This window comes from Nyctereutes procyonoides, unplaced genomic scaffold, assembly GCF_905146905.1.
Source record: "Nyctereutes procyonoides isolate TBG_1078 unplaced genomic scaffold, NYPRO_anot_genome, whole genome shotgun sequence".
Taxonomy (NCBI): Eukaryota; Metazoa; Chordata; class Mammalia; order Carnivora; family Canidae; genus Nyctereutes; species Nyctereutes procyonoides.
Window position 1 is genome coordinate 42,470,592 of NW_026575133.1, and position 22,716 is coordinate 42,493,307.

The window sequence follows — 22,716 nt, forward strand, 5'->3', positions numbered from 1 at the left end:
CAGTGCTGGTTATCCAACTTCGGCTGAATTTTTATTGCCTCAGGTATTTTATAACTGTAAGAGGTAGAGGTTAACTAGCAGAAAACCTATAGTAACATAAATGATTCTTATCAGAAAGTTTTGTAAATGAGTCTTGGCCCTGGTAACGCACATGGATTTTGTCTGGGAGAGGTGCAATCGCTTACTGTCTGCTAGAAAAGATGACTTCAGATAATTTCTTGCCCAGTAGGATAGTAACCAGTTTTGTATATATTAACAAATTCATTTCAGCATTCCTTTGCCTTGACGGACATAAATCTCACTCCTTCCAAATCTCCTTTGAACTAGTTTTAATGCCTTTCTGGGCCCCTCATTAATTAATGAATTGACTAAAACCATTGGTGTTTTATATTTGTATGAAGCTGTTTTGGTTTGTTTTTGAAAATAGGAACACGAATGCAACTCCAGTGGTTTTACTCCCCTTTCTTCTCTGTTCAAGTAACCATTGAGATTCTACTTGTGGGAAGCACTCAGAGTGGAGAATTTGTAGGACAAGCCAGCAGAAGCCAACAGGCTCTGTGCAATGGTGGAGGCTGTCCAGATGGGTTTCCAGAAGCCACGTCACTGCTTTGACACTTCAGATACCCCATCACTCCTTCATGAGTCATCTGAGTGGGGCTCACTTCAGAACTTTCCAGCCTAAGGGGGAAATCCAGAGTCCAGGCATACATTATTCTTGGGAAGCCTGAAACCCAATGAATATTTCAAGAACCTAGGAAAATGGACAGCTCAGAAAGGGGGTGGGAAAGAGTCAAAGACACAGGACCTCCCTCACAATGTGAACAGACTTCTCTGGCTAGATCTGGAAAATCATCTCATGTACCAATTCCTAAGTTATTTCACTCTTATCTTGAAGGACATAATGGCCCTTCTAACCTTGATATTGGGCTATTCCGTTACAGGGTTGAGAAGAGAGTTCTCTTTTTCCAGGATGGACAACAGGGCGAATTCAGAGCAAAAAGTACGAGATGGGTCTTAAGGGGACTTACAATATCAAGATTCTGCCGTGAGAGGGCAGTGTAGACTTTCTAACAAATCTGGAAAGAGGAACAAGTCCTGAAAGCACCGGATGGGGAGGCGGAAGGCAAACTCAAAATGAGGCTTCACTTGATCAAATTAGAACAAAGTCCCACAGTAGTCTCTTTGCTTTCATTCTGCTCCGTATCTTCTAAAGAGAACGATCACCCTGGAAGGCTGGAGCAGGTTCCTGAAGGACTCATTGACACCAGGTTGCTGATTTGGGAGGTCTTGAGGGGTGGGAGGTGAGGGTGACTAGGACAGCAGGTGGTGGAGGAGGGCCCTTGAAGGGGCTCCAAGCAGTGGTTCTTTACCAGCTGGGTCAAAAGAATGAACTAGTACCTGCAACTTCAGATACCCCTGCCCACTGGTTGGTTCTGAGGGGCCCCACTTCAGGAGTGGAATTGCTAGGGTACGTGGTACTCTACCTTTAATTCTTTGGGCCTCTAAGCTGTTTTCCGCAGTGGCTAGACCACTCAACATTTCCATCAGCAATGCTCCAGGGTTCCAGTCTCTTCACATCCTCACCAATAACTTGTTATTGTGTGGTGTGTGTGTGTGTGTGTGTGTGTGTGTTGTTTCTTTTAAAAATGTTTATTACAGCCACCCTAGTAGGTATGAAGTGGTATCTCCACGTGGTTTTGATTTACATTAGCATGATGATTAACGATGTGGAGCATCTTTTCATGGGCATGTTGATCATTTGTATATCTTCTTTGGAGAACTGTTTACTTGTTTGCCTATGTTGAATTGAGTTCTTTGTGTTTTTTTTTTTTGTTGTTAAGCTTCACACGTTCTTTATATATTCTGAATATGAATCCCTAATCAGATTTTTGTCTTGCAAATATTCCCCCCACCCTGTCCTGTGGTTGTCTTTTCATTTTCTTTCATTTATTTATTTATTTATTTATTTATTTATTTATTTATTTATTTATTTATTTTTTAAAAAGTATTTATTTTTTAAATCATAGTGGACATCCACTACTATATTAGTTTCAGGTGCACGACATAGTAATTTGACATTTTTATGCGTTATGAAATGCTCACCATGGTAAGTGTAGTTCCCATCTGTTACTTTATAAAGTTACTTTAATATTATTGTCTATATTCTCCAGGCTGAACTTTTCATCCTCATGACTTATTTATTTTGAACTGGGATTTTTTACTTCTTTATCTCCTTCACCTATTTTGCTCATCCTTGCTACCCACCAGTTCCCCAGAGGTGGAATTGCTGAATCATATGATATTTCTGATTTTAACTCTTTGAGAAACCTCTATATTGTTTCCCATAGTGGCTGTACCAATTTATACTCCCACCAACAGTGCATGAGGGTTTCTTTTTCTTCACATCCTCTCCAACACTTATTTTTTGTCTTTTGGGATATTGACCATTCTGGTAGGTGTGAGGTGATATTTCATTGTAGTTTTGACTTGAATTTCCCCGAAGAGCATCTGTTCATGTGTCTACTGGCCATCTGTATGTCTTCTTTGGAAAACTGTCTATTCAGGTCCTTTGTCCATTTTTAAATTGGACTGTTTGTTTTTTTGGTGTTGAGTTGTTATGGGGTCTTTATGCATTTTGGATATTAACCTCTTATTGGATATATCATTTGAAAATACCTTCTCCCATTCAGTAAGTTGCATTTTAATTTTGTTGTTGATCTCCCTCACTGTGCTAAAGCTTTTTAGTTTGATGCAGTCCTGATTGTTTATTTTTGCTTTTGTTGCCTTTGCCTGAGGAGCCAGATCCCCCCTTCCCCCAAAAAAATATCGCTAAGACTAAGTCCATAAGTTTACTGCCTCTGTTCTCTTTTAGGAATTTTACGGTTTTTTTCTCTTACATTTAGGCTTTTAATCCATTTTGAGTTTATTTTTGTATATTGTGTAAGAAAGTGGTCCAGTTTTATTCTTTTGCATGTAGCTGTCTAGTTTTCCAGCACCATTTATTGAAGAGACATCCTTTTCCCCGTGTTATGTTTTTGCTTCCTTTACCATAGATTAACTGACCATCTATCTGTGGGTTTATTTCTGGGCTTTCTTTTCTGTTCCATTGATCTATATGTCCATTTTTGTGCCAGCACCATACCATTTTGATTACTATATCTTGGTAGGATAGTTTGAAATCTGGGAGTGTGATACATCTAGTTTTCTTTTTTTTTTTTTTTTCAAGATTGTTTTTACTCTTTGGGGTCTTTTGTAGTTCCATACAAATTTTAGGATTATTTGTTCTAGTTAGGTGAAAAATGTTGATATTTTGATAAGGATTACAGTGTCTGTAGATTGCTTTGGGTAGCATGTACATTTTAATAATAATTCTTCTAATCCATGTCTTTCATCAGTGTCTTATAGTTTTCAGAGTACAGGTCTTTCATTTCCTTGGTTAAATTTATTCCTAGTTATTTTATTCTTTTTGATGTAATATTAAGTGAGATTGTTTTCTTATTTTCTCCTTGTGTTTGTTTGTTGTAGTGTATAGAAACACAACAGGGCAGCCCCTGTGGCGCAGCGGTTTAGTGCCGCCTGCGGCCTGGGGTGTGATCCTGGAGACCCGGGATCGAGTCCCACGTCGGGCTCCCTGCATGGGGCCTGCTTCTCCCTCTGCCTGTGTCTCTGCCTCTCTCTCTCTCTCTCTCTCTGTGTCTCTATGAATAAATAAATAAAAATCTTTAAAAAAAAAAAGAAACACAACAGATTTCTGGATAGTGATTTCGTATCCTGATATTTTATTGGATTTATTAGTTCTAATAGTTTTTGATGGAGTCTCTAAGATTTTCTATACATAGTGTCATATCATTTGCAAATAGTGACAGTTTTACTGCTTCTGTACCAATTTTTAAAAAAGATTTTATGTATTTATTCATGAGAGACACAGAGAGAGGCAGAGACATAGGCAGAGGGAGAAGCAGGCTCCTTGTGGGAAGCTCGCTGTGGGACTTGATCCCCAGGCCCCAGGATCACACCCTGAGCTGAAATCTCAACCATCGAGCCACCCAGGCATCCCTCTTCTGTACCAATTTGAATGCACTTTATTTTTTATTTGATTGCTGTGGCTAGGTTTCCTGTACCATGCTGAATAGAAGTGGTGAGAATGGACGTCTTTGTCTTACTCCTCATCTTAGAGAAAAGCTTTTAGCTTTTTACTGTTGAGTATGATGTCAGTTGTGGGTTTGTCTTTTCACTTTCTTGGTAATGTATTTTGATGCACAAAAGGTCTTAATTTTGATGAAAGTGCCATTTATCTATTTTCTCTTGTTGTCTATGCTTTTGGTGTCATATCCATGAAATAATTGCCAAACCCAGTGTTACAAGGACTTCCCTCATTTTATAGTTTTGCCTCTTACTGTTGAGTCTTTGATTTATTTTGAGTTAATTTATGTATGTGGGGATTATTGCATGTGGATCTCTTGTCTTCCCAGCATCTTTTGTTGAAAAGACTATCCTTTCCTCATTAAATGCTAGTGGAGCCCTTATTGAAAATCAACTGACCATATGTATGAGGGTTTATTTCTAATCTCTCTATTTCATTTTACTGTTCCATAAGCCTGTTCTTATGCCAGTGCCATACTGTTTCAATCAGTGTAGGTTTGTACTGCGTTTCAAAGTTGGGAAGTGTGAGTCTTCTAAGTTTATCTTTTTTCAAGATTGTTTTGGCTATTCAGTCTATTGCAATTCCATATAAATTTGAGAATCAGCTTTCCATTTTCGTGAAAAGGCTTTTGGGATTTTTATAGGGATTGTGATGAACCTATAGACTGCTTTGGGTAGTGCTGACATCATAAAATGTTAAGTCTTCCAATCCATGAACATGAGATTTTTTTCCCATTTATAGGCTTTCATTAATTTCTTTCAGCAATATTTGGTAGTTTCAGCATGCCATGGCAGTCTTTCACTTCCTTAGTTAGATTTTTTTTTGAAGTATTTACTTCTTTTGGATGATATGTAGGTGTAATTGCTTCCTTAACATTTTTATTTTTATTTATTTTATTTTAAAGATTTTTATTTATTTATTCATGAGATAGATAGACAGAGAGAGAGAGCGAGAGAGAGAGAGACAGAGAGAGAGAGAGAGAGAGAGAGAGACAGAGACACAGGCAGAGGGAGAAGCAGGCTCCATGCAGGGAGCCCTACGTGGGACTCGATCCCGGGTCTCCAGGATCAGGCCCCAGGCCGAAGACAGTGCTAAACCACTGAGCCGAAGACAGTGCTAAACCACTGAGCCGGGCTGCCCCTTCCTTACCATTTTTAAAGAAATGGTTGCCATATAACTCTGGGCTGAGGATGAGCCTGAGGAGAAAGCTTAGGTCTTTTAGCCTGCATCTGTTCCTGGATAGGTGCACAGTGGCTTTCTAAATTCCCCTGTATATTGTTGCTTTTGAAGGTCTGAATCATAAACGTCTGGCTTCCAAAAGGGAAGAAACTGAAAGGAAACTGAGTCAAACAAACAAACAAAAAAACGAGGTGCAGCTCTTTTGAGGCCCCAGGAAACCACCCCAACCACTAGGACTCCATCAATGGCTGCCTGCTTCTATGTCTACACCCCAGCAGTGAAAAGCTGTCATCAGCAATCAGGACACAGAATCCTAATATTTGGAAGACTAATTCCTTATTGCCCCCCCCCCCCCCTGGCTGCAACAAGCCACTTGAGAAATGTGGGCACAGCTGCCTGCTGCTGGGCTTGGGCTTGGGGAATAGATGGCTACTGTAGTGTTAAAGGCCGAAATTGGCCAATGTTAGCCACACTTTCCTGGGTAGGCTTTTCTCCTGAAAGCTGCGAACATTCAAATACACTCAGGAGTGCCAAAGTGATGACTTCAGACAGCTTCTGCTAGTACGGTTGTTGTCTGAGTGGAGAGATGGATTTCTGGCAGTTCCTATTTTGCTATCTTTCCTGACATCCCCTCCCATTATTAAATCCCATAGTAAAATTAAGGAACCAAAATGAAATCTCCCCTGGTTTTTAGGCTAGTCTCCCAAAGAAATTATGGCCCCAAAGTTTCCTCTGGCAGAGGGAACTTAGACTTAGCTGCAGAGGATTGGATACAGTCCAGATTCTCATCCTTCTGGCTGCAGCTGCCTGTGCTCCTCTTAGCACTACCAGTCTAGGTGCATCTAACCCTGGGTCTCTTATGTGTCCCACATTTCTTAATTCCAAGAGGCAAGAGGGTTACCAGAATAATAATAATAATAATAATAATAAGAATATAATTATATAAATATACAAATATAATTAATACGAATAAAAATATCACAAGTCTGGTTCCAACCCACAAAAGAGAAAAAAACCTGACACAAGCTAATTTGTAGCCAAGCTAGCAATGTATAATCTGTGACAATTCCCTGATCCCAGGACTCCTACAGCTATAGAATCTAGCAGAGACTTCTCCAATCTGGGGTGTGGAGAACAGACAGCTCAAACTATAGAGGGAAGAAAAGTCACCAGTTAGTGTTGAGAGTCCATCGTAGAACTTAATTTTAATAGGATAGTTCCCACTTGAAGGCCAATTTTGGCACTATGCTACCCACATCGTCAGGGAGATCTGCATATCTGAATGGCTTCTTTTTTTAGAAAGTGGCATTTGTCTTCTTGCCAATTTTGTAATTGTTCCCAAGACTGCTTGTGACTCCCTTTTTCTTTGCAGGATCCATGCTGGATATTTAAAACCTCTTGATTTCTGTTTGCCCTTTGAGCCCTATGTTTTGGCAGACAGTGGTGAGTCAGTGTTGGGCCTGTCCAGGGAGGCAGTTTCATTTGTAACAGGCACATCTCCAAGCAAAGGCTATTGCTCTGCATTTACCTTGGTTTTTGTGGGGATTTAGGGGGATCCCATAATAATGCCTTTTACATGCTATATTTCAAAGCCACTTAAGAGAGTGAGAAGAAGTCAGATAGTTGGAGATCATGACATCAGTTTTATTATGAATCAAAACTAGATTGGGAGACATGGCTTAGTTATGTCACAGCAATGAGTTTCCTCACAGTGGGCACTGTGATTAGGGACCTCACCACAGCCAGGCAGGGTCTGCTCTCACAATGCCTACACCTGGAGCACTAGCCTTGCGGCCTCCTCTCTGCCCTCAGGCTAGCTCCAGGGAGACAGGCAGGAAGAGATCATAACTTATAGCCTGTGCTTTTTCTCCAGGAATATCTAAGAGCTTATCCCTCATGGGAAGGAGGAGGGTGTAGGGAGGGACCAGGAGTGTCATACCTATTGATGTCCCTCTCTTGGAAGGAGACCTGGGAATTGGCAACGAACATTCCCACCCAAATTTCCCAGGCTCCTTCCTGCTCTTTGCTTCCAATTCTCATCCACAAGAGGAAGCCTGGACTATTCTGCAGCTACAGTAGCCACTGCTCCCGCTGCTGCCCCTACTTTGAATTCCAAGGGCCCAGGGAGCCTCCTGCTCTGGGTAATAAACCTTTGTCTCAGCCCAGACTCATCTTTCAATATGGAAGCCTGAACTAAAGCCGTTGGGGAAGCTGACAAAGATGGTTACCCCATTGGTCCAATAAGGACTAACATATCTACTGAACCCTGCTTTTGCACAAGCCTCCAATCTTCCTCTGCTTCTCAGCATTCCAGGCTTTGAATAATCTGAACTGTCCCTGGGGGAGCAGAATGTCATGTGTCATGAAAAGGCCTCCAGAGTCACACACTTCACGTTCCAGCAGGACCTTTCAAAGTTCAGCCTGCTTCTTAGGTTCTGTCCTTGTCTTCTGCCCATGGATCTGGTGCTGTTATGGAGAGCAGAGCATCATTTACCTTTTCTACCCTTCACATCTCGACTACTAAGCCAATATCTTGTTCTTAAACAGATCTATTTTTATTTCATAAGCCTTTTTTCTTCACATACTAGTTTTTGAGGATTTTAAAAGTTAGGATACTTTCTGTTACAAGTTAACAAATACCTTGACTCAAATTGGCTTAAAAATGAGAATATATTTGTAATGGAAAATCTGGCATTTGGACCAGATTTCAAGGCTGGTTGATTCAGTGGCCCAATGATGCCATCAGTCGTCTGGGTACTTTTTCATCTTTCTGCTCCGATGCCCCAGCACCAGCTCGAACTTACAGTTGTGGGTGCCTGTTATGGTTACTAGCAGCAGCTGGAGGACATCCTGCCTTCTTTAGAGCCACCTGGAGCAAAAGACTGGCTTGTTTAACACAAAAGCAGTAGGCAAACTTCTAGCAACTCATTGATCCACACTGGCTTAGTCCTGACCATCCATGAACCAGTGACTGGAAAGGCGGAGGAATGGATTACCATGACTTGTGTGGATGGGTGGTCTAGGACAGAGGAGCTCTGGGGGACCTGGTCTGAATGTCCTCTTTTTCTAAGCTAAGTACCCCCAACGTAGATCTGTCAATCTCCTTAATATGTAGGTTTTTTTTTTTTTTTATTTACTTATGATAGAGAGAGAGAGAGAGAGAGAGAGAGAGAGAGAGAGGCAGAGACACAGGCAGAGGGAGAAGCAGGCTCCACGCACCGGGAGCCCGATGTGGGATTCGATCCCGGTTCTCCAGGATCGCGCCCTGGGCCAAAGACAGGCGCCAAACCGCTGCGCCACCCAGGGATCCCAATATGTAGGTTTGTGTGAATTGTACTGAGATTTCCTCCACTTCAGCTGAAAATTGGATATTTCTCCTGTAGCTTATGAACCCTCATTCCTTTTTATCTGTCTGCTGATAAATCCACTACATCACCAGAACTGAAACAACAGTCAGTGTTCTGCAGTTCACCACTAAGTCAGCCCTCTTCCCCTGGGAGCACATGGTTCCAACCACGGAGGAGAGAAGATGGGGCTTGAGAAAAGCTTCACCTTCACTCTTTGAACCTCGCTGGAGGCCCAAAGAAGATAAAGGAAAATAGAAGTGGAGATAGTTAATACTGACTGTCTACCTATTCCCGGCTCGAAATAGCCTGAAGACCAAAAAGATGCATGTTTCTCAGTGTGGGGTCTATGGACCACTGGCTCAGAGCCACAGTCCCACCAAATCTCTCAGACCTTGGTTTTACGTCTCACCCCCCCTTTCTTTTTATTTTCACTCCAATTTACACTTAACTTCTATTTACACATTTTAAGTATTTTAAAGACACTTTAAATACTTTGTTGAATGATGGCGGAGGATATATGGGAAAAAATCTTTGTGCCCATACTGCATTGTCTTAATCACTGTAACTCTATAGCAAGTTAAACATTGTTAATTCATTTTCAAGATTGTCTTGGCTAAGCTTGGCTTTTGGCATTTCCACGTATATTTTTAAATCAGTTTGTCAATTTCCACAAAAATCTTATTTGAAACCAATGTTTTGCTGAGCTCTCTCTAGTCCTCAGGAATCTATTCCAGCAGATTTTCTCTTTGATGTGAACATCACAGACAGGGAGGTTATGGCCAGCCTTCCACCTGATGCCCTCCATATAACCAGTGCATGAGAGAAAGGCTCCTTCTCTGAACAGGCCACCACAGAGTGGGCTGGGGTCAGGAGCAGAGCAGGCCCAGCCAGGCTTTGTTGGGATAGCTAACCCATAACAACCCCAGAGGTATAATGAATTCATTCCCTTACCAAAAAGCAAGAAAAAACTAGTATGACACCTTAGTACTGTCACTCAGAGTTCAAATATGAGAAGGGGATCAGAAAATAGTTAAAAAGGCAACAAAACCAACTGGCCACCTCCAGGGTGGTGGTAGGGGGAGGAGTTAGCTCTGTGTGTCCCCCAACCCCTTCACATGCTGACTTTCTGCATAGTTACTGCAGGAGGTGGAGGCCCCAGCCAAGCACCAACACTAGCCCTTGCTCCGTGGGTTTCACCAACTCCCACCATGGTTGGGGACATCCTGTCCCTGAGGGTCAGGAAGCTCCAGAACCTTATGTTTTCCCTGGGATTGGAGATCATCCATAAAACTTCTAAAGACATCCCCAGTCCTGTCTGGTTGTAGATCAAGGACAAGCCTTGTATGGCCATCATGGGGAGCTCAGTATTGGGGGATGGCACCAATCTCAATTCCATCTCATCCCTTTGAAGGCCAGCCACAGGGCCATTTTGCTGGGTTGTCACCATGAGAGGAGGGCTTTCAATGATGTAATCCTTGAGATCGATCGTTCTGAGACCACCCCAGGTTCTAGGACATGTTCATACAGAGAAGCATCCTAAAGGAGGCCCCCAGAGAGGAGTTCTGCTTGAGACATTTCTTCTCTTGCATTGATGGTGGCAGTGCTCCAGAGCACTGGACCCAGGGACCTATTGTCTACCTCTACTTGCAATTTATTGAAATTATATTGGATCTGTAGGTTAATTGGGAAGAATTTACAGTTTAACACTATTTAGTCTTCAAATCCATAAACATGGTATATCTCTGCATTTATTTTGGCTTTCTTTAAATTCTCTTAGCAAATGTTCTATGATTTTTCAGTGTAGTGTTCTTGCACTTCTTTTATTGGCTTTGTCTTTATTATTGATGCTTTTTGATGCTTTTGGTAATGATACTATTTTCTATTTGTGTTTCAATTTGTTTACTGCAAGTATATAGAAATATACATTCATCTATTTGAGTCTAATTACCTTGTTCAATTACTAGTTAATTCTAAAATTTGTCTATAAATTCTTTTAGGTTTTCTAAGTATATAATCTCATCAGCTGCAAATAATAGTGGTTACAGTTCTTCCCTATCAGGTATATTTTAAAAATTTATTTTCTCACCTTATTGCATTGGCTAAAATTTCTAGTAATTGTTTAATAGAAATGGTGACAGTACACATTTTATCTTATTCTCAAATTGAGTGGGAAAATACTTAATATTTCACCTTGAAGTATGATGTTAGGCATAGTTATTGGTTTTTAGCTTTTTTGTTTTTGTTTTGTTTTGTTTTGTTTCTTGTTTTTTGTTTTTTGGTGTATACCCTTTACTAGATTAAGAAAGTTACTTTCTTAGTTATGATGTATTTATCCTTTTTATTTATTGCTGGATTTGATTTGCTAACATTCTGTAGGAACATGTTTTTCCATCTGTGTCCAGGAGAGATAGCAACCTGTGCTTTTCATTTTTGTAGTGTCTCTGTCAGGTTTTCTGTATCAAGATGATGCTGTCAAACTCTAGAAGTTGGGCTGTTTTCCTTTTTTTTCTTTATTCACTGGCAGAATCAGTGTAAGATCAGTAATAGCCTTTCTTAAATGTGTATTTTAGAGAATTTACAAGGGAAACATCTGGGCCTACCTAGACTTTTCTGTTTGCTTGTTTTTTGTTTTTGTTTGTTTGTTTTTTTGGGGGATGGGGGTGGGAAGGGCAACTTGATGATCATTCTCTCATTGTATTTTTTTCCTTAGGATGTTTTCAATAGGCCAGAACGAGAAGATTTCCCATGAGGCTCTTTTGAATCACTTCAAGGAAAATAAGGTGGAGATAGCAAATGCAATAACAAAGCCATTTCCTTTCCTTGAAAGCCTCAGAGACCGCTCCTTTATCACGGAAGACCTCTATAATGTACGTGAAGTTTATTATATCTCCCCATAATAACCCAGCCCCACACTAATTTATGTGTGGAATCCTGGATTTAGAATTTAGAGTATCTCTAACTAACTGATGGTCCTTCCATACTCTTCATGGAAAGACTCTTTTAAGTGAGTTAATCCTCTTATAAGGTGGAGGGTAACAGGGCAAGCAGACCTCGATAACCATGCTTCTGCTCTAATTAAAGCCCTTGTCTTCTGTGGGACATGTTGCCGTGAGATGGATGGGAATAGTCCTATGGCAGAATTGAAACTGATAGCTTTGCAAATGTCTAGCGATTTATATAGTATAACAAAATTAAACAAACTTAAAATAATTAAGAGCACTGGGGCAGTATTCCATTATAAAATCCACTATGTCAAATGAAATCTCCAGGGATTTTGTGCTATTATAAGTCATTTTTTTCTGCCTTGCTATTGTGTCCTTTAAAGGTTTATGTTTTGTAAGGTGGTTCTAGAGTCTTAGCATTCAAGTAAATTTGGATCAGTGAGCTCTCCCAGGGAAATAGAGGAGCTACCTCTGTACCATATGATTGTGCAGTCCCCTATGTGCTCCTTACAGCAATGGCAGGACCATCTGCCTACATCCTGAAGCCCTCTCAGGACTCCTCATACCTGGAGGGCAGGCAGTGGTTGCTGTGAGGGCCAACTATAAGGTCCACTCTTGAAACAGCCTATGCAGGATGAAAGTTCAAAAGTCAATAAGAAGAGTTCATTTGTTATTTTAAGCAGTTGATCAAATATTTAAGAAGTTCTAAAATATTACATGAAAAATAATAGTCTATCTACCTGGGAAAGTGGAATGAATGTTCTATGCAATCACTTCCTAGTGATTAACTTTGAAACTATTTTAATTTTGAAATTATTTATATTCTTTTCTCATTGCACTTTTTTTAAAGAAATCTCAGGAAGCCCACAGAAACTTAATTCCTGTAGAGAAAGTGGCATATGATGTCCTCTGCTGCCTTGAGAAGACCTTTGATAGGTCACTTCTACAAGTCCTGTTCAGCAGGGTTCATCTGAAGGAGTATCCTGCCTTAATTCATGTTCTTAGAATCTTCAAAAATGGTAATCAATACTCTCCTCTCCCTTTTAGGGTCCAGGTCTACTCCTCATTTATTCATTCACTCATTTGTTGGTTTAACAGGTATTTTTTGCAATCAAATGGATTTTTTTAAATTTATTTTTTTATTGGAGTTCAATTTGCCAACATATAGCATACTACCCAGTGCTCATCCCGTCAAGTGCTCCCCTCCGTGCCTGTCACCCAGTCACCCCAACCCCCCGCCCACCTCCCTTTCCACTACCCCTTTTTCATGGTTTAACAAGTATTCACAAAATGTGTACCCTGTCCCAGGATCTGTGATTGTCATTGTGAATGAGTCACCACTAATAGAAACTGATGTGTTCTCTGGTCTTAACATTAAAATTATCCATCAGATGATTACTCTGCTAGGACCTCATGTAGGTTTAATTACAGCCCTTTTTCTTCTTCCAGGAATGTGTATTTATTTTGTGTCATGGGTGCCTGATAAAGAGGAAGTGTTCCTGGGCACGATGTGACATTTTTCTAAGATGACCAGATTGTCACCAATTCCCACAGAAAACCTTATCTGAGATAGTCTGATAAAAAGTTAGCTCCACATAAAGAATCAAGAAGTCACAAGAACCCCCCCCCAGCACAGAAGCAAGGCCTGCGTGTGGAAGGGCAGGGCAGTAAGGAGGGCTGATTATGACATGATGGTCATAGGCAGATTGTGTGGTTTCTGAAGAATTGGAGTTTTATTTTCATAAAAACAAAGAAGTAACATCAATTCTTAAGCAAGGGGAAAAATCAAAAGAAGCTGAAAAATAGTAGGAAATGTGTTAATTTGTGAAAATAGTACATTGATTAAAATAAGAACAATGTAATTTCTTTTCTTTTTAAAGATTTATTTATTTATTTATTTGAGAGAGAAAGAGAGAGTGCTGGGGGAAGGAGCAGAGGGAGAGGGAGAGAATCTCAAGTAGATGGCGCTGAGCAAGGAGCTTGCTGCCAGGCTCGATCCCAGGACCCTGAGATCACAATATGAGCAGAAACTCAGAGTGGGATACTCAACCCATTGCACCACCCAGGCATCCAGAACAATAATTTCTTTTCTTTTTAAGTGTTAAAGCAGAAATTTATTAAAATCCATTTTATATAGTGTTTTAGGAACAAAAAAAATGTAGTCCTCAACATTCAGGTAATCAATTCTATCCTCAGAAGTGCCTTGGGAGAAAACAGATTCCTGTGCCCTTTCCTCCAAAAGATACTTCTGTTTATATTCCTGAAAATGATGCACTGCGAGAAGACAGATTCTTTTGCCCTCCCCCCAGAACAATAATTTCTATATTAATACTTGAGTTAGAGAAAGGAATAGAAACAATCAAATATCTAGGAACAAATTTCAAGTCAATAATTGTTGAAAGCTTCATTGAGACAAATTTACATGTCTTAGGTCAATATTATATATGTGACCAGGATGTCCCAGGCCATGGGAACAAAGGGAATGATGATTACCTGTACTGCCCACATCTCAGGGGCTCTGATTCTCTCCAGGTTAAGTGTCCACATCACCTGTGTTAGGTTCCAGGTTCTCCCAGCTTGGGGGGGGGGGACCTGCACCTACATTTGCTGCCGCCCACCTGCCCCTGGGGAGGTAGCAGCTATTGCCTCTCAGACTCTGTTGTCCACAGGAGCTATGGGTCAGTGACCCAAAGTCAAGAATCTGGGGGCTGTGGAGTGGGGTGTAGCACTCTCTCCTGCTGCTTGATGCCAACCTTCATCCCACACTCAGGGCCCCCTTAGCCCCCGTGGGACTGCCCACTTGCACTGGCCCTCTTCACCCTTCCCTTTGTTCTCTTCCTTTCTTCCACCTGGTTTTGCCAGGATCTGAGTCCAGGTCGTGGGATGACAAAGCACCCATGGTTCCCACTGTCCTGTGGAACTCACCCTAGCAGGCCCTACCCCAGGAGGAGCTCCCGCCATGGGCCCTGGGGCAGCAGGTTCTCTTCCTCCCTGGTGTCCCCTCCTCCCTGGACTCCCTGTAGACATGGCCCCATCTCCCTCTCCTGCCTCTCTTCCCCATTCAGGCTTCCTGGCTTATTTCTTTCCTCCTATGTGTGCTGGGTCACCTACAGGCAGGGGCGCTGGGCTGGTGTCCCTGCCTCCCCTGGTTGGTGGCCTCCCCAGCCGCTGGGGCAGGCCTGTGGGCCATCCTCCAGCATTGCAATCTGTGCTCCCTGCTCAGAGCTCAAGAGTGTCCTTCTTTTGTTCCTGGGATCTGGGCCCCTGGGAGGTCTGTCCTGTTCCTCCAGGTGTCCTCTGCTTTGTCTCTTTGGGAAGCACTCACCTTCCCTGCCCCAACCCTCCTCTCCTCTAGCAGCATCCTTAGAGCAGCTGGGCTTTCTCTTTCATACCCATGGATCTCTCTGTGAGCCTTGCTCTTCTCCAGAAGAATTCTCTCTCTTCCTTTCTACAGTTCACAGACACATTCCACTTACAGAATTTATATTGAGATTAGCTTTCACTCTTCTCTGGTCATCTTGTTGAGTGATTAATTACTGTTTATAACTTTCCCACTGCTCCATAATCCTTAAACCCGACAGGCTCATCACCTATAGGATTTGCATGTGTGTATTTTTCTCTTCTATGTCCCAGGGAAAGGAATAAACACCATCAAGTTAGGAGCCACTGAGATTAACTGACCCAGGGTCCAGAAGTCCCCGCTCAGTTCCTGGATTCTTGGGGGGGTCCAGATGCTTAATTATGAGGGGGTGATGACTTGCCTGAAACCACTAATTAATTTTTTTCTCTGTTTAGTAATTGAAGACAAATATTTTCCCCAGGAAGATGATAGTGAGGAGACACAAAAACTGCCCAGCACTGAGCCAAGCTGTGAACAAGGTAACTATGAATGAATACAAACTTTGTTTCCTGGTTACAAAGAGGATAGAACTCAGGAAGGGCAACTGTGATGCTTGAGGAATCCAGAGGGACATGGGGCAGGCAGATGAGTGTGGCTTTGTATTGATTCCAAAATGACATGACTCCGGAATCCAAGACAAAAGGTGGCAAAGAGAGACTTTCTGCCCCATAATTTGGAGAGTGAAGCAAGAACCTAAGTGCGAATTAGGAGTTTCCAGAGATGACCGTCAGTGTGAAGCTGTGAAAGGCTAAGAACTCTGGCCCATGGTCAAAGTCAAAGAGGAGACCCTTGACGATGGCAGAAGGGACCCATCTCAGTGTGGGGGATGTTGTTCAGAAGCCCAGATATTCAAGAAGAAAGCCAGTTAGTTGTTCACAGAGAAAAAAGAGGAAGTGATAGAAAGGTGGAGGGGAGGATGTGGGTACTTTGAGAGAGAGGAGGGAAAGAAAGACATAGAAGAAAAGGTTAAGACACAATAAAAGTAACCATGTTATTTACACCTCACGGCGGAACATTTGCTCTGGCAGCGGTGGGGTGAGCACTCAGGCAGCCATTGGAGTTAGCATTGCTTATGTGCCCATTTTGCAGATAAGGGAACCAAAATCTAGAGACTGTGTGTGTAGTTGTACTGGGGTCCAATGAGCAAGGGCGAACCCAGGCATTCTGAACCCAGAGCCTGTGTGTGTGTGTCTTCATGGAGGTAAAAATCACATAGCATAAAATTAATCACTTTAAATTGTACAGTTTAGTGATATTTGGTACATTCACAAAGTTGTGTCATTGTCACCTCTATCTACTTTCTTTTTTTTTTTTTGTTTAAGATCCCACTTATTTATTCATGAGAGACAGAGAGAGAGAGAGAGAGAGAGAGAGAGAGAGAGAGAGAGAGGCAGAGACACAGGCAGAGGGAGAAGCAGACTCCATGCAGGAAGCCCGACATGGGACTTGATCCTGGGACTCCAGGATCACACCCTGGGCCAAAGGCAGGTGCCAAACCACTGAGCCACCCAGGGATCCCCCTCTATCTACTTTCAAAACATACCACTTGCCTCAATGGCCAACCCCACTTCACTCCCCATTTCCCTCTTCCTACTGCCAAGAGCCACTGCTATCAGGTATATCTTTTCATTTCTGTGCATTGAGTGGAGGCAATCAGCAAGTCGGAGAGAACAGAAAGGAGATACCAGTTTAGCCTGACATGGAAGGTGGGAAATTGTGGTGGAAGAGAGCTTGTCAGGAAGGCGGAGGCAGGAGGGACTGAGCAGAGAGTGTGACTGCGGGAAAGAGAGACAGGAACAGGAGGAAACAGAAGACGGTGGAGTCCAGGATGCAGACATATCTTCCTAGGATGGGAGCAGCAATGCCTGCAGGTTGGATCCTGGTAGGACATGGAGGGAGAAAGAGACTGAGGTCTAATGGGATGGAGAGAGGCAGAGCTGGATTTGGTTGGGTTTTGGGGTGAGTCTTGGAGCAGAAAGTCTTTCTGCACAAGGAGCAGCTCACTTTTGTCTCCAACCTCAGAGCTCAGTGTGGCCACTCCTTAGCTTGTTTTCTGGTCACTGGCTCTGGTCTCTCCTTTTCTCACTCATCAGCACCTGATGAAGCCAAAGTTTTAAGAACAAAGGAAGAGGAAGTCAGAGAAGGTGTGCAGCCTTCTTGGGTGATAGGCAAGGTAACTGACTGAATCCTGTGTCATAGATGACCCATTACCTGGATAGCTCATTATGTGGAGGGGTCAGAGGCCAGGCACCTGAGCCCAGCCTCTGACTACTTTCTAAGATGTGAGGGAGGCACATTTTCTAAGATGTGAGGTGAGATCTGTAGGGTCTAGGGGGCGAAATTTAAAGAGAACCCAAGAGTAGGTGCCTCCTTAAATTAGGGGCCTTGGGCCTCTTGCTTGCCTCACCCTGCCCCTGGCCTGGAAGCAAGACAGAAAGGGGAACTGGCATCCTCAGTGGAGGAGGGTGCCCTGTGTGGAGGACGAGTGCAGACAGGTAGGTGGATTGGTCCATCCAATATGAGTTTTAGGAGCAAGCATGGTTTTACCTAAATGGACATGAGATCCAAACTTCTCCCATTGGGTGGAGGTTTGGCAGGGAGGCAGCTTTATCCGCCTTGCCAGAAGTTGTCACAGGAGCATGGAAATAATGTGTATGATGGTCAGACTGGCCAGTAAGCGGGATCACTGGAGAAGATCCTAGAGGTAGAGGTGGGGAAGGGGCTCTGAGTTGTGGTCAAAGCCTGGTGAGAAATCTGGAGTGATGGAAGGATGCTACCTTTGACATGAGGACAACACACAAGACTAGGGTTGGGGGCCTAGAGGCAGGTAGAGGGTCCAGGTAAGCCTGAGAGAAACAGAGATGGAGAGAGGACATGAGAGCCATGGCTGACAGGAGATAAACCGACAATTTATACAAGGGAGAGTGACAAAGATCATATGGACAAAGCAAATGCCAATAAAAGAGAAGGTAGAGAGAGACACAAAGAAACCCTGAAGACAGAGTGTTCAGTGGGAGTGAATGGAACGTTGCTGGAGGCCAATGAGGCCAAGAGAGAGGAGACGTGGTGGGATATTTAGCATCAGGGAGAGGCCACCTCATAGAAGCTTCTGCTGCAGGCCGTCGTCCCCGGGGACAGTGTTTCCAAAGCCCTGAAGGAGCTGGCAAACATTTTGCCATGTGTTGGCAAACATTACGTTACTGATGTATTTGTATGGAGGATTTTATAAAAACTGTTCTAAGTATATTTATGTAGGCATGTACTAAGCCACCTTTGTGGAAAAGGACATAAGAATAAACACAAAATTCAGCCAAGATAATTTTCAGTGGGTAAATGAGAGTAGTAGGTTAAGAGAAAAGAGGAAAAACAAAAAGGTGGATTTCAGGGTGAAAAGGAAAGCCCCAGAGAGGTGGAGAGAGAAGGACACAGAGGTCCTGACACAGAGCGAGGCAGTAGGCGAGCAGGCAAGGGGTAGTGCTAGGGCGACCCTCCCAGGGGGAGTGGGGAGAGAGGGGAGCAGGGGGTCGGGGAGATAGCTGGGGGTTCTTTCTGGATCATTATGTATGTATTCCAGGGACAGAGCTCTCCAGATCTGAAAACCCAGTACAATCTTGTGTTGTGGATCTGGTGAATATACAGAAGACGATTGCATCTTGTCACCTCAGAACTAACCAAGAAGGCCAGCCAGCAGGGATAGCGTGTGACCAAGCATCAGAAATAATCAGTAAGGCTGGCCGAGGGAGGCGTGCCTGGGTGGCTCAGTTGGTTAAGCATCTGCCTTCAGCTCAGGTGATGATCTTGGGGTCCCAGGATTGAGTCCCTGCTGAGCAGGGAGTCTGCTTCTCCCTCTCCCTCTGCCCCTCCCCTCTTGTGCATGCTCTCTCTCTTTCTCTCTGATAAATAAATAAAATCCTAAAAAAAAAAAAAAAAGAAAGAAAACATTTAAAGGCTGGCCGAGGGAGTCTGATGTGGTGACACTGTGTGTGTCGCAGCGAAGGTGTCAGGAGGCAGCCCAGGGAGGACGGAGTGGATTCAGGAGAGGGAGACCCTGGTGCTCAGGGAAAGAGCTTTTGCCTAACAGAGGAGAACTGGGGGTGAAGTGGAAAGGTACTGAACGGGGGCCACTAAGGAGGTGTGTAGAGCAAGATGGCAAGAGGAGATGAGGGGACAAAAAGACACATCAGGTGGAAACAGAGTGCTGAGGAGAACATGCTGAGCTGAGAGAGGAGGTATGAGCTGTGAGAAAGAGAAGCAGAGGTAGGGAAGTGGGGAGAGACAGCTGCAAGGGGAAGAAGGGAGTGAGTGGTCAGAAGATGGGGAGCAAGATGACTAGAGCTGGCCACTGTGGTCACCTGTCCTTACACAGCGTCCAGGGAGATGGCCTGGAGCCCCGCTGTTAACCTGTAGGCCCAGGATTCCATGAGAAGATGGGCACCATCCCCAGCAGCTGGATCTTTCCTGGCATCCCCCCATTATGGGGTTTCCTGCTGGTTCCTTGGCCCCACGCTGAGATCCCTAAGGGGTTTTGTTTCTTTGTGCAGTGATCAGCAGTGAATCCAGCGAGGAAGAAGAGCCCCCAGAAGCTCTGAGCTCAGCACCAGGACAAGGGCCGGATGAGAAGAGCGAGGGCTGCTAGCTTTGGGCTACAGACCATCAGGCATCTGAATTCAGAGGTCCTGCTTCCTGACGTGTTGTACTAGGAGAGCACTCTACAGCCGATGGCCCAGTCGATGCTGGGAACACATTCTCTGTACTTACCTCGTGTGCCATTTTGAAAAATGTGGCAGACAAGATCCTATCACTGAATATGTATGTTCATATATCAACACTGGAGTAGAAACAAACTAGCATATTTCTATTTGTTGTTTTTCCTTCCACGTGATCTTGGCTCTTGTGGTATGATAAAAAAAAAAAAAAGGCATTTGGTCTTTGTTTCTACTTCCTGGCACCCAGTTTCCCAGACCCTTGAAATTTCCTGAGCAGTGAGAGGGTGTCTATGAGAGTTACAGGGTTAGAACTTTCGGTTTCACCCCTCAACCTCTGGGGAGAAATGAGAGGTGGGAGATTAAGTTCAATTGCCAATGGCCCATGATTTAACCAGTGTACTTACATGATTAAACCTTGGTAGTAAAAAACCCTGAACAATGGGGTTGGGAGCCCCTGACTTTGTAAATACGTTGATGTGCTGGGGGGTTGCATGCTGGAGAGAGCGTGGAAGCCCTGGCATCCACGTACCTTGCCCTATCTATCTCTTCCATTTGGCTGTTCTTGAGTTGCGGTCTTTATAATAAAACTGTAATCATAAGTAGAGCATTTCCCTGTGTTCTGTAAGTCATGCTAGCAAATTTTTGGACCTAAGGGGACATTGGGAGAACTCCCAGATTTATAATTTGTTGGGCAGAAACATGGATAGCTTGGGGACCCCATTTTGTAGCTGGTGTCTGAAGTAGGGGAAGTCATGTAGGACTGGGCCCTTGCCCTGTGTGGTCGGTGCTAACTCTGGGTGGTTAGTGTCAGAACTGAATTGAATTGTTCAACACCCAGTTGGTGTGGAAGAGCTGGAGAATTGACTAGTATTGAAATGACCTATTTATCATTGGAAAAGACACCACACAGTTGGTGTCAGAAAAAAAAATACCCACACCTGTTCATACTGATGTCTCCAATGGAGGTATTGATTTCTGCCTTAACTAACCTCTATCATCTGTAGATCACAAAAAAGGTAAGTGATTTTTGATTGCATTGAAGCCTATATTGTTATTGGAAACTTGGAAAGACCCCCAAAAGCCCAAATAAGTCATTTTGACATGTGTTCTCCGACGTGCCATTAGCTTATATCCAAACTTTTCAAAAAATAATTTAGGAAATATCTCATAATTCTAAAACATTAGTAAGGAGTAGGTGTAATAACTACTTTTTATCCTGGTTTTGTAGGTGAGAAAACTCTGGCACATAAGTGTTTAAGAATCCTTTCCAAAGTCATATGGAGAATTTAAGGCAGCACCAGGATCATTGTTCTGGAGGCTCAGATCTCAATTCAGCAGATGTGTTTTCCTTTAGAAGGGGAGAAAACAACCAGACACATCTGTAAATGTTAGTTTTACAGGATTTATAACTTTTATCAAGCAGTTACTGTTTCTCTTTCATGGATTTTATGAACAAAATTAATTTGGAAATAAACACTAGGTATAATAGCAGAGAAGATAATGTCAAAAGGCACATTTGTCCCCAAAAAGATTCATTTTAATTGCTTGCTATATTTTTCGTAAGTAAAAAAAACCTAAATTTATTTTTTAGGGTGTTCCCACCATCTGTTGTTAACCAATGTTTAATATCTTGAACATTAGAAGTCTACTTATTATTCAGGGAAATGATGTCAACAGGTTCTGGGTTGGTGAGGGAGTTGAGTGGGACTGGGGGGAAGGAGGCAGGAGGGGAAAGGGCTCTGATCCACACACTCATTCCCGGATCCATCCTCCAATGTTGCCCTGGGCAAGCAATAGAGGCGGAGAAAGTGTGTAGGGATCAGGAGGAAGGATTGGAAGTAGAAGGGCGAGGTGTCAGGAATTTAGCAAAATATCACAAAACTGCCCAACTACCCAATTTTCTCAGCTCCTGGTGACGGCAACTAAAACAGTGTTAACCAAGGGGGTGTGTTGAGTTCAAAGAACAGACCGGAATGCCAGGAGTTTCATGATCTTCCCTGGTCTTTCATTGTTTTCTTTTCTTTTCTTTTTTTTTTTTTTAGGGATTTATTTTTATTTTATGTTTTTATTATTATTATTTTTGTATGTATATTTTTTCTTTTCTTTTCTTTTTTTTTTAAAGATTTTATTTATTTATTCACGAGAAAGACAGAGAAAGAGAGAGGCAGAGACGCAGGCAGAGGGAGAAGCAGGCTCCATGCAGGGACTCGGGACTTGATCCTGGCTCTCTAGGATCACGCCCTGGGCTGAAGGCGGCGCTACACCGCTGAGCCACCGGGCTGCCCTGTTTGTTTTTTTTTATTGGAGTTCAGTTTGCCAACATATAGTATAACACATAGGTTTCTTAAGGAATTTCCTTCTCCGTTGGTTCCTTGGCCATACACGGGCAGTCTGATTGCTCTGCAGAGAGAGCAGTGCGTGGAAGGGAGGGCTGCGGAGGAGACCAGGAGCCTCCAGGTCACCACCTGGAATTATTAGCAGACTTCCCAGGGACTCTGGAGCGCTAAGGAACAGAGAATCATATAGTGGGTAATAAGGAACGTCCAAGCAAGATTGCTAAATTAGCTCTACAGCTGGTTAACTTTCTTTCTTTCTTTCTTTCTTTCTTTCTTTCTTTCTTTCTTTCTTTCTTTCTTTCTTTTCTTTCTTTTTTTTAAGCAGGTTAACTTTCTTTAGAGGAATAAAGGAAAACCACCTTGGCAGCTCACGTCTCCACCAGTCTAGAAAGTTATTGCTGTGTGTTCCTTTCTGCAGTGTACTGCTAACCTTGCCAGGTTATTACTGTTCAAGTCTCTAGAAATGGTAAGTTGTTAATCAAACGTATTGTAATATTCTCCCAGAGTGACAGATAGAGGCCAATCAGGCGATGAAGACAAATTATCCATGCTTGGCAATACGACAGGAAAGCAAAAGGATACATGTTCTGATTTATCGTTTACTCCTAATGAGGGCCTGACTTTGTCAGGTTACACTTTTACTTATAGACTTTTGTCCAGTA

The 22,716-nt window shown here is 43.0% G+C and overlaps 1 protein-coding gene across 1 annotated transcript; it reads left to right on the top strand.

Annotated features, from left to right (window-relative positions):
• The first annotated feature begins 1,172 nt into the window (after positions 1–1,172).
• Positions 1,173–20,291, top strand: LOC129523339 (nuclear body protein SP140-like protein). Its single transcript, XM_055346115.1, has 6 exons — positions 1,173–1,268; positions 11,381–11,537; positions 12,463–12,631; positions 15,408–15,491; positions 18,587–18,736; positions 19,554–20,291. The coding sequence occupies exons 2-6, from the start codon at positions 11,382–11,384 to the stop codon at positions 19,646–19,648; spliced, it is 654 nt and encodes a 217-aa protein (XP_055202090.1). The 5' UTR covers positions 1,173–1,268; position 11,381; the 3' UTR covers positions 19,649–20,291.
• The last annotated feature ends 2,425 nt before the right edge of the window (positions 20,292–22,716 follow it).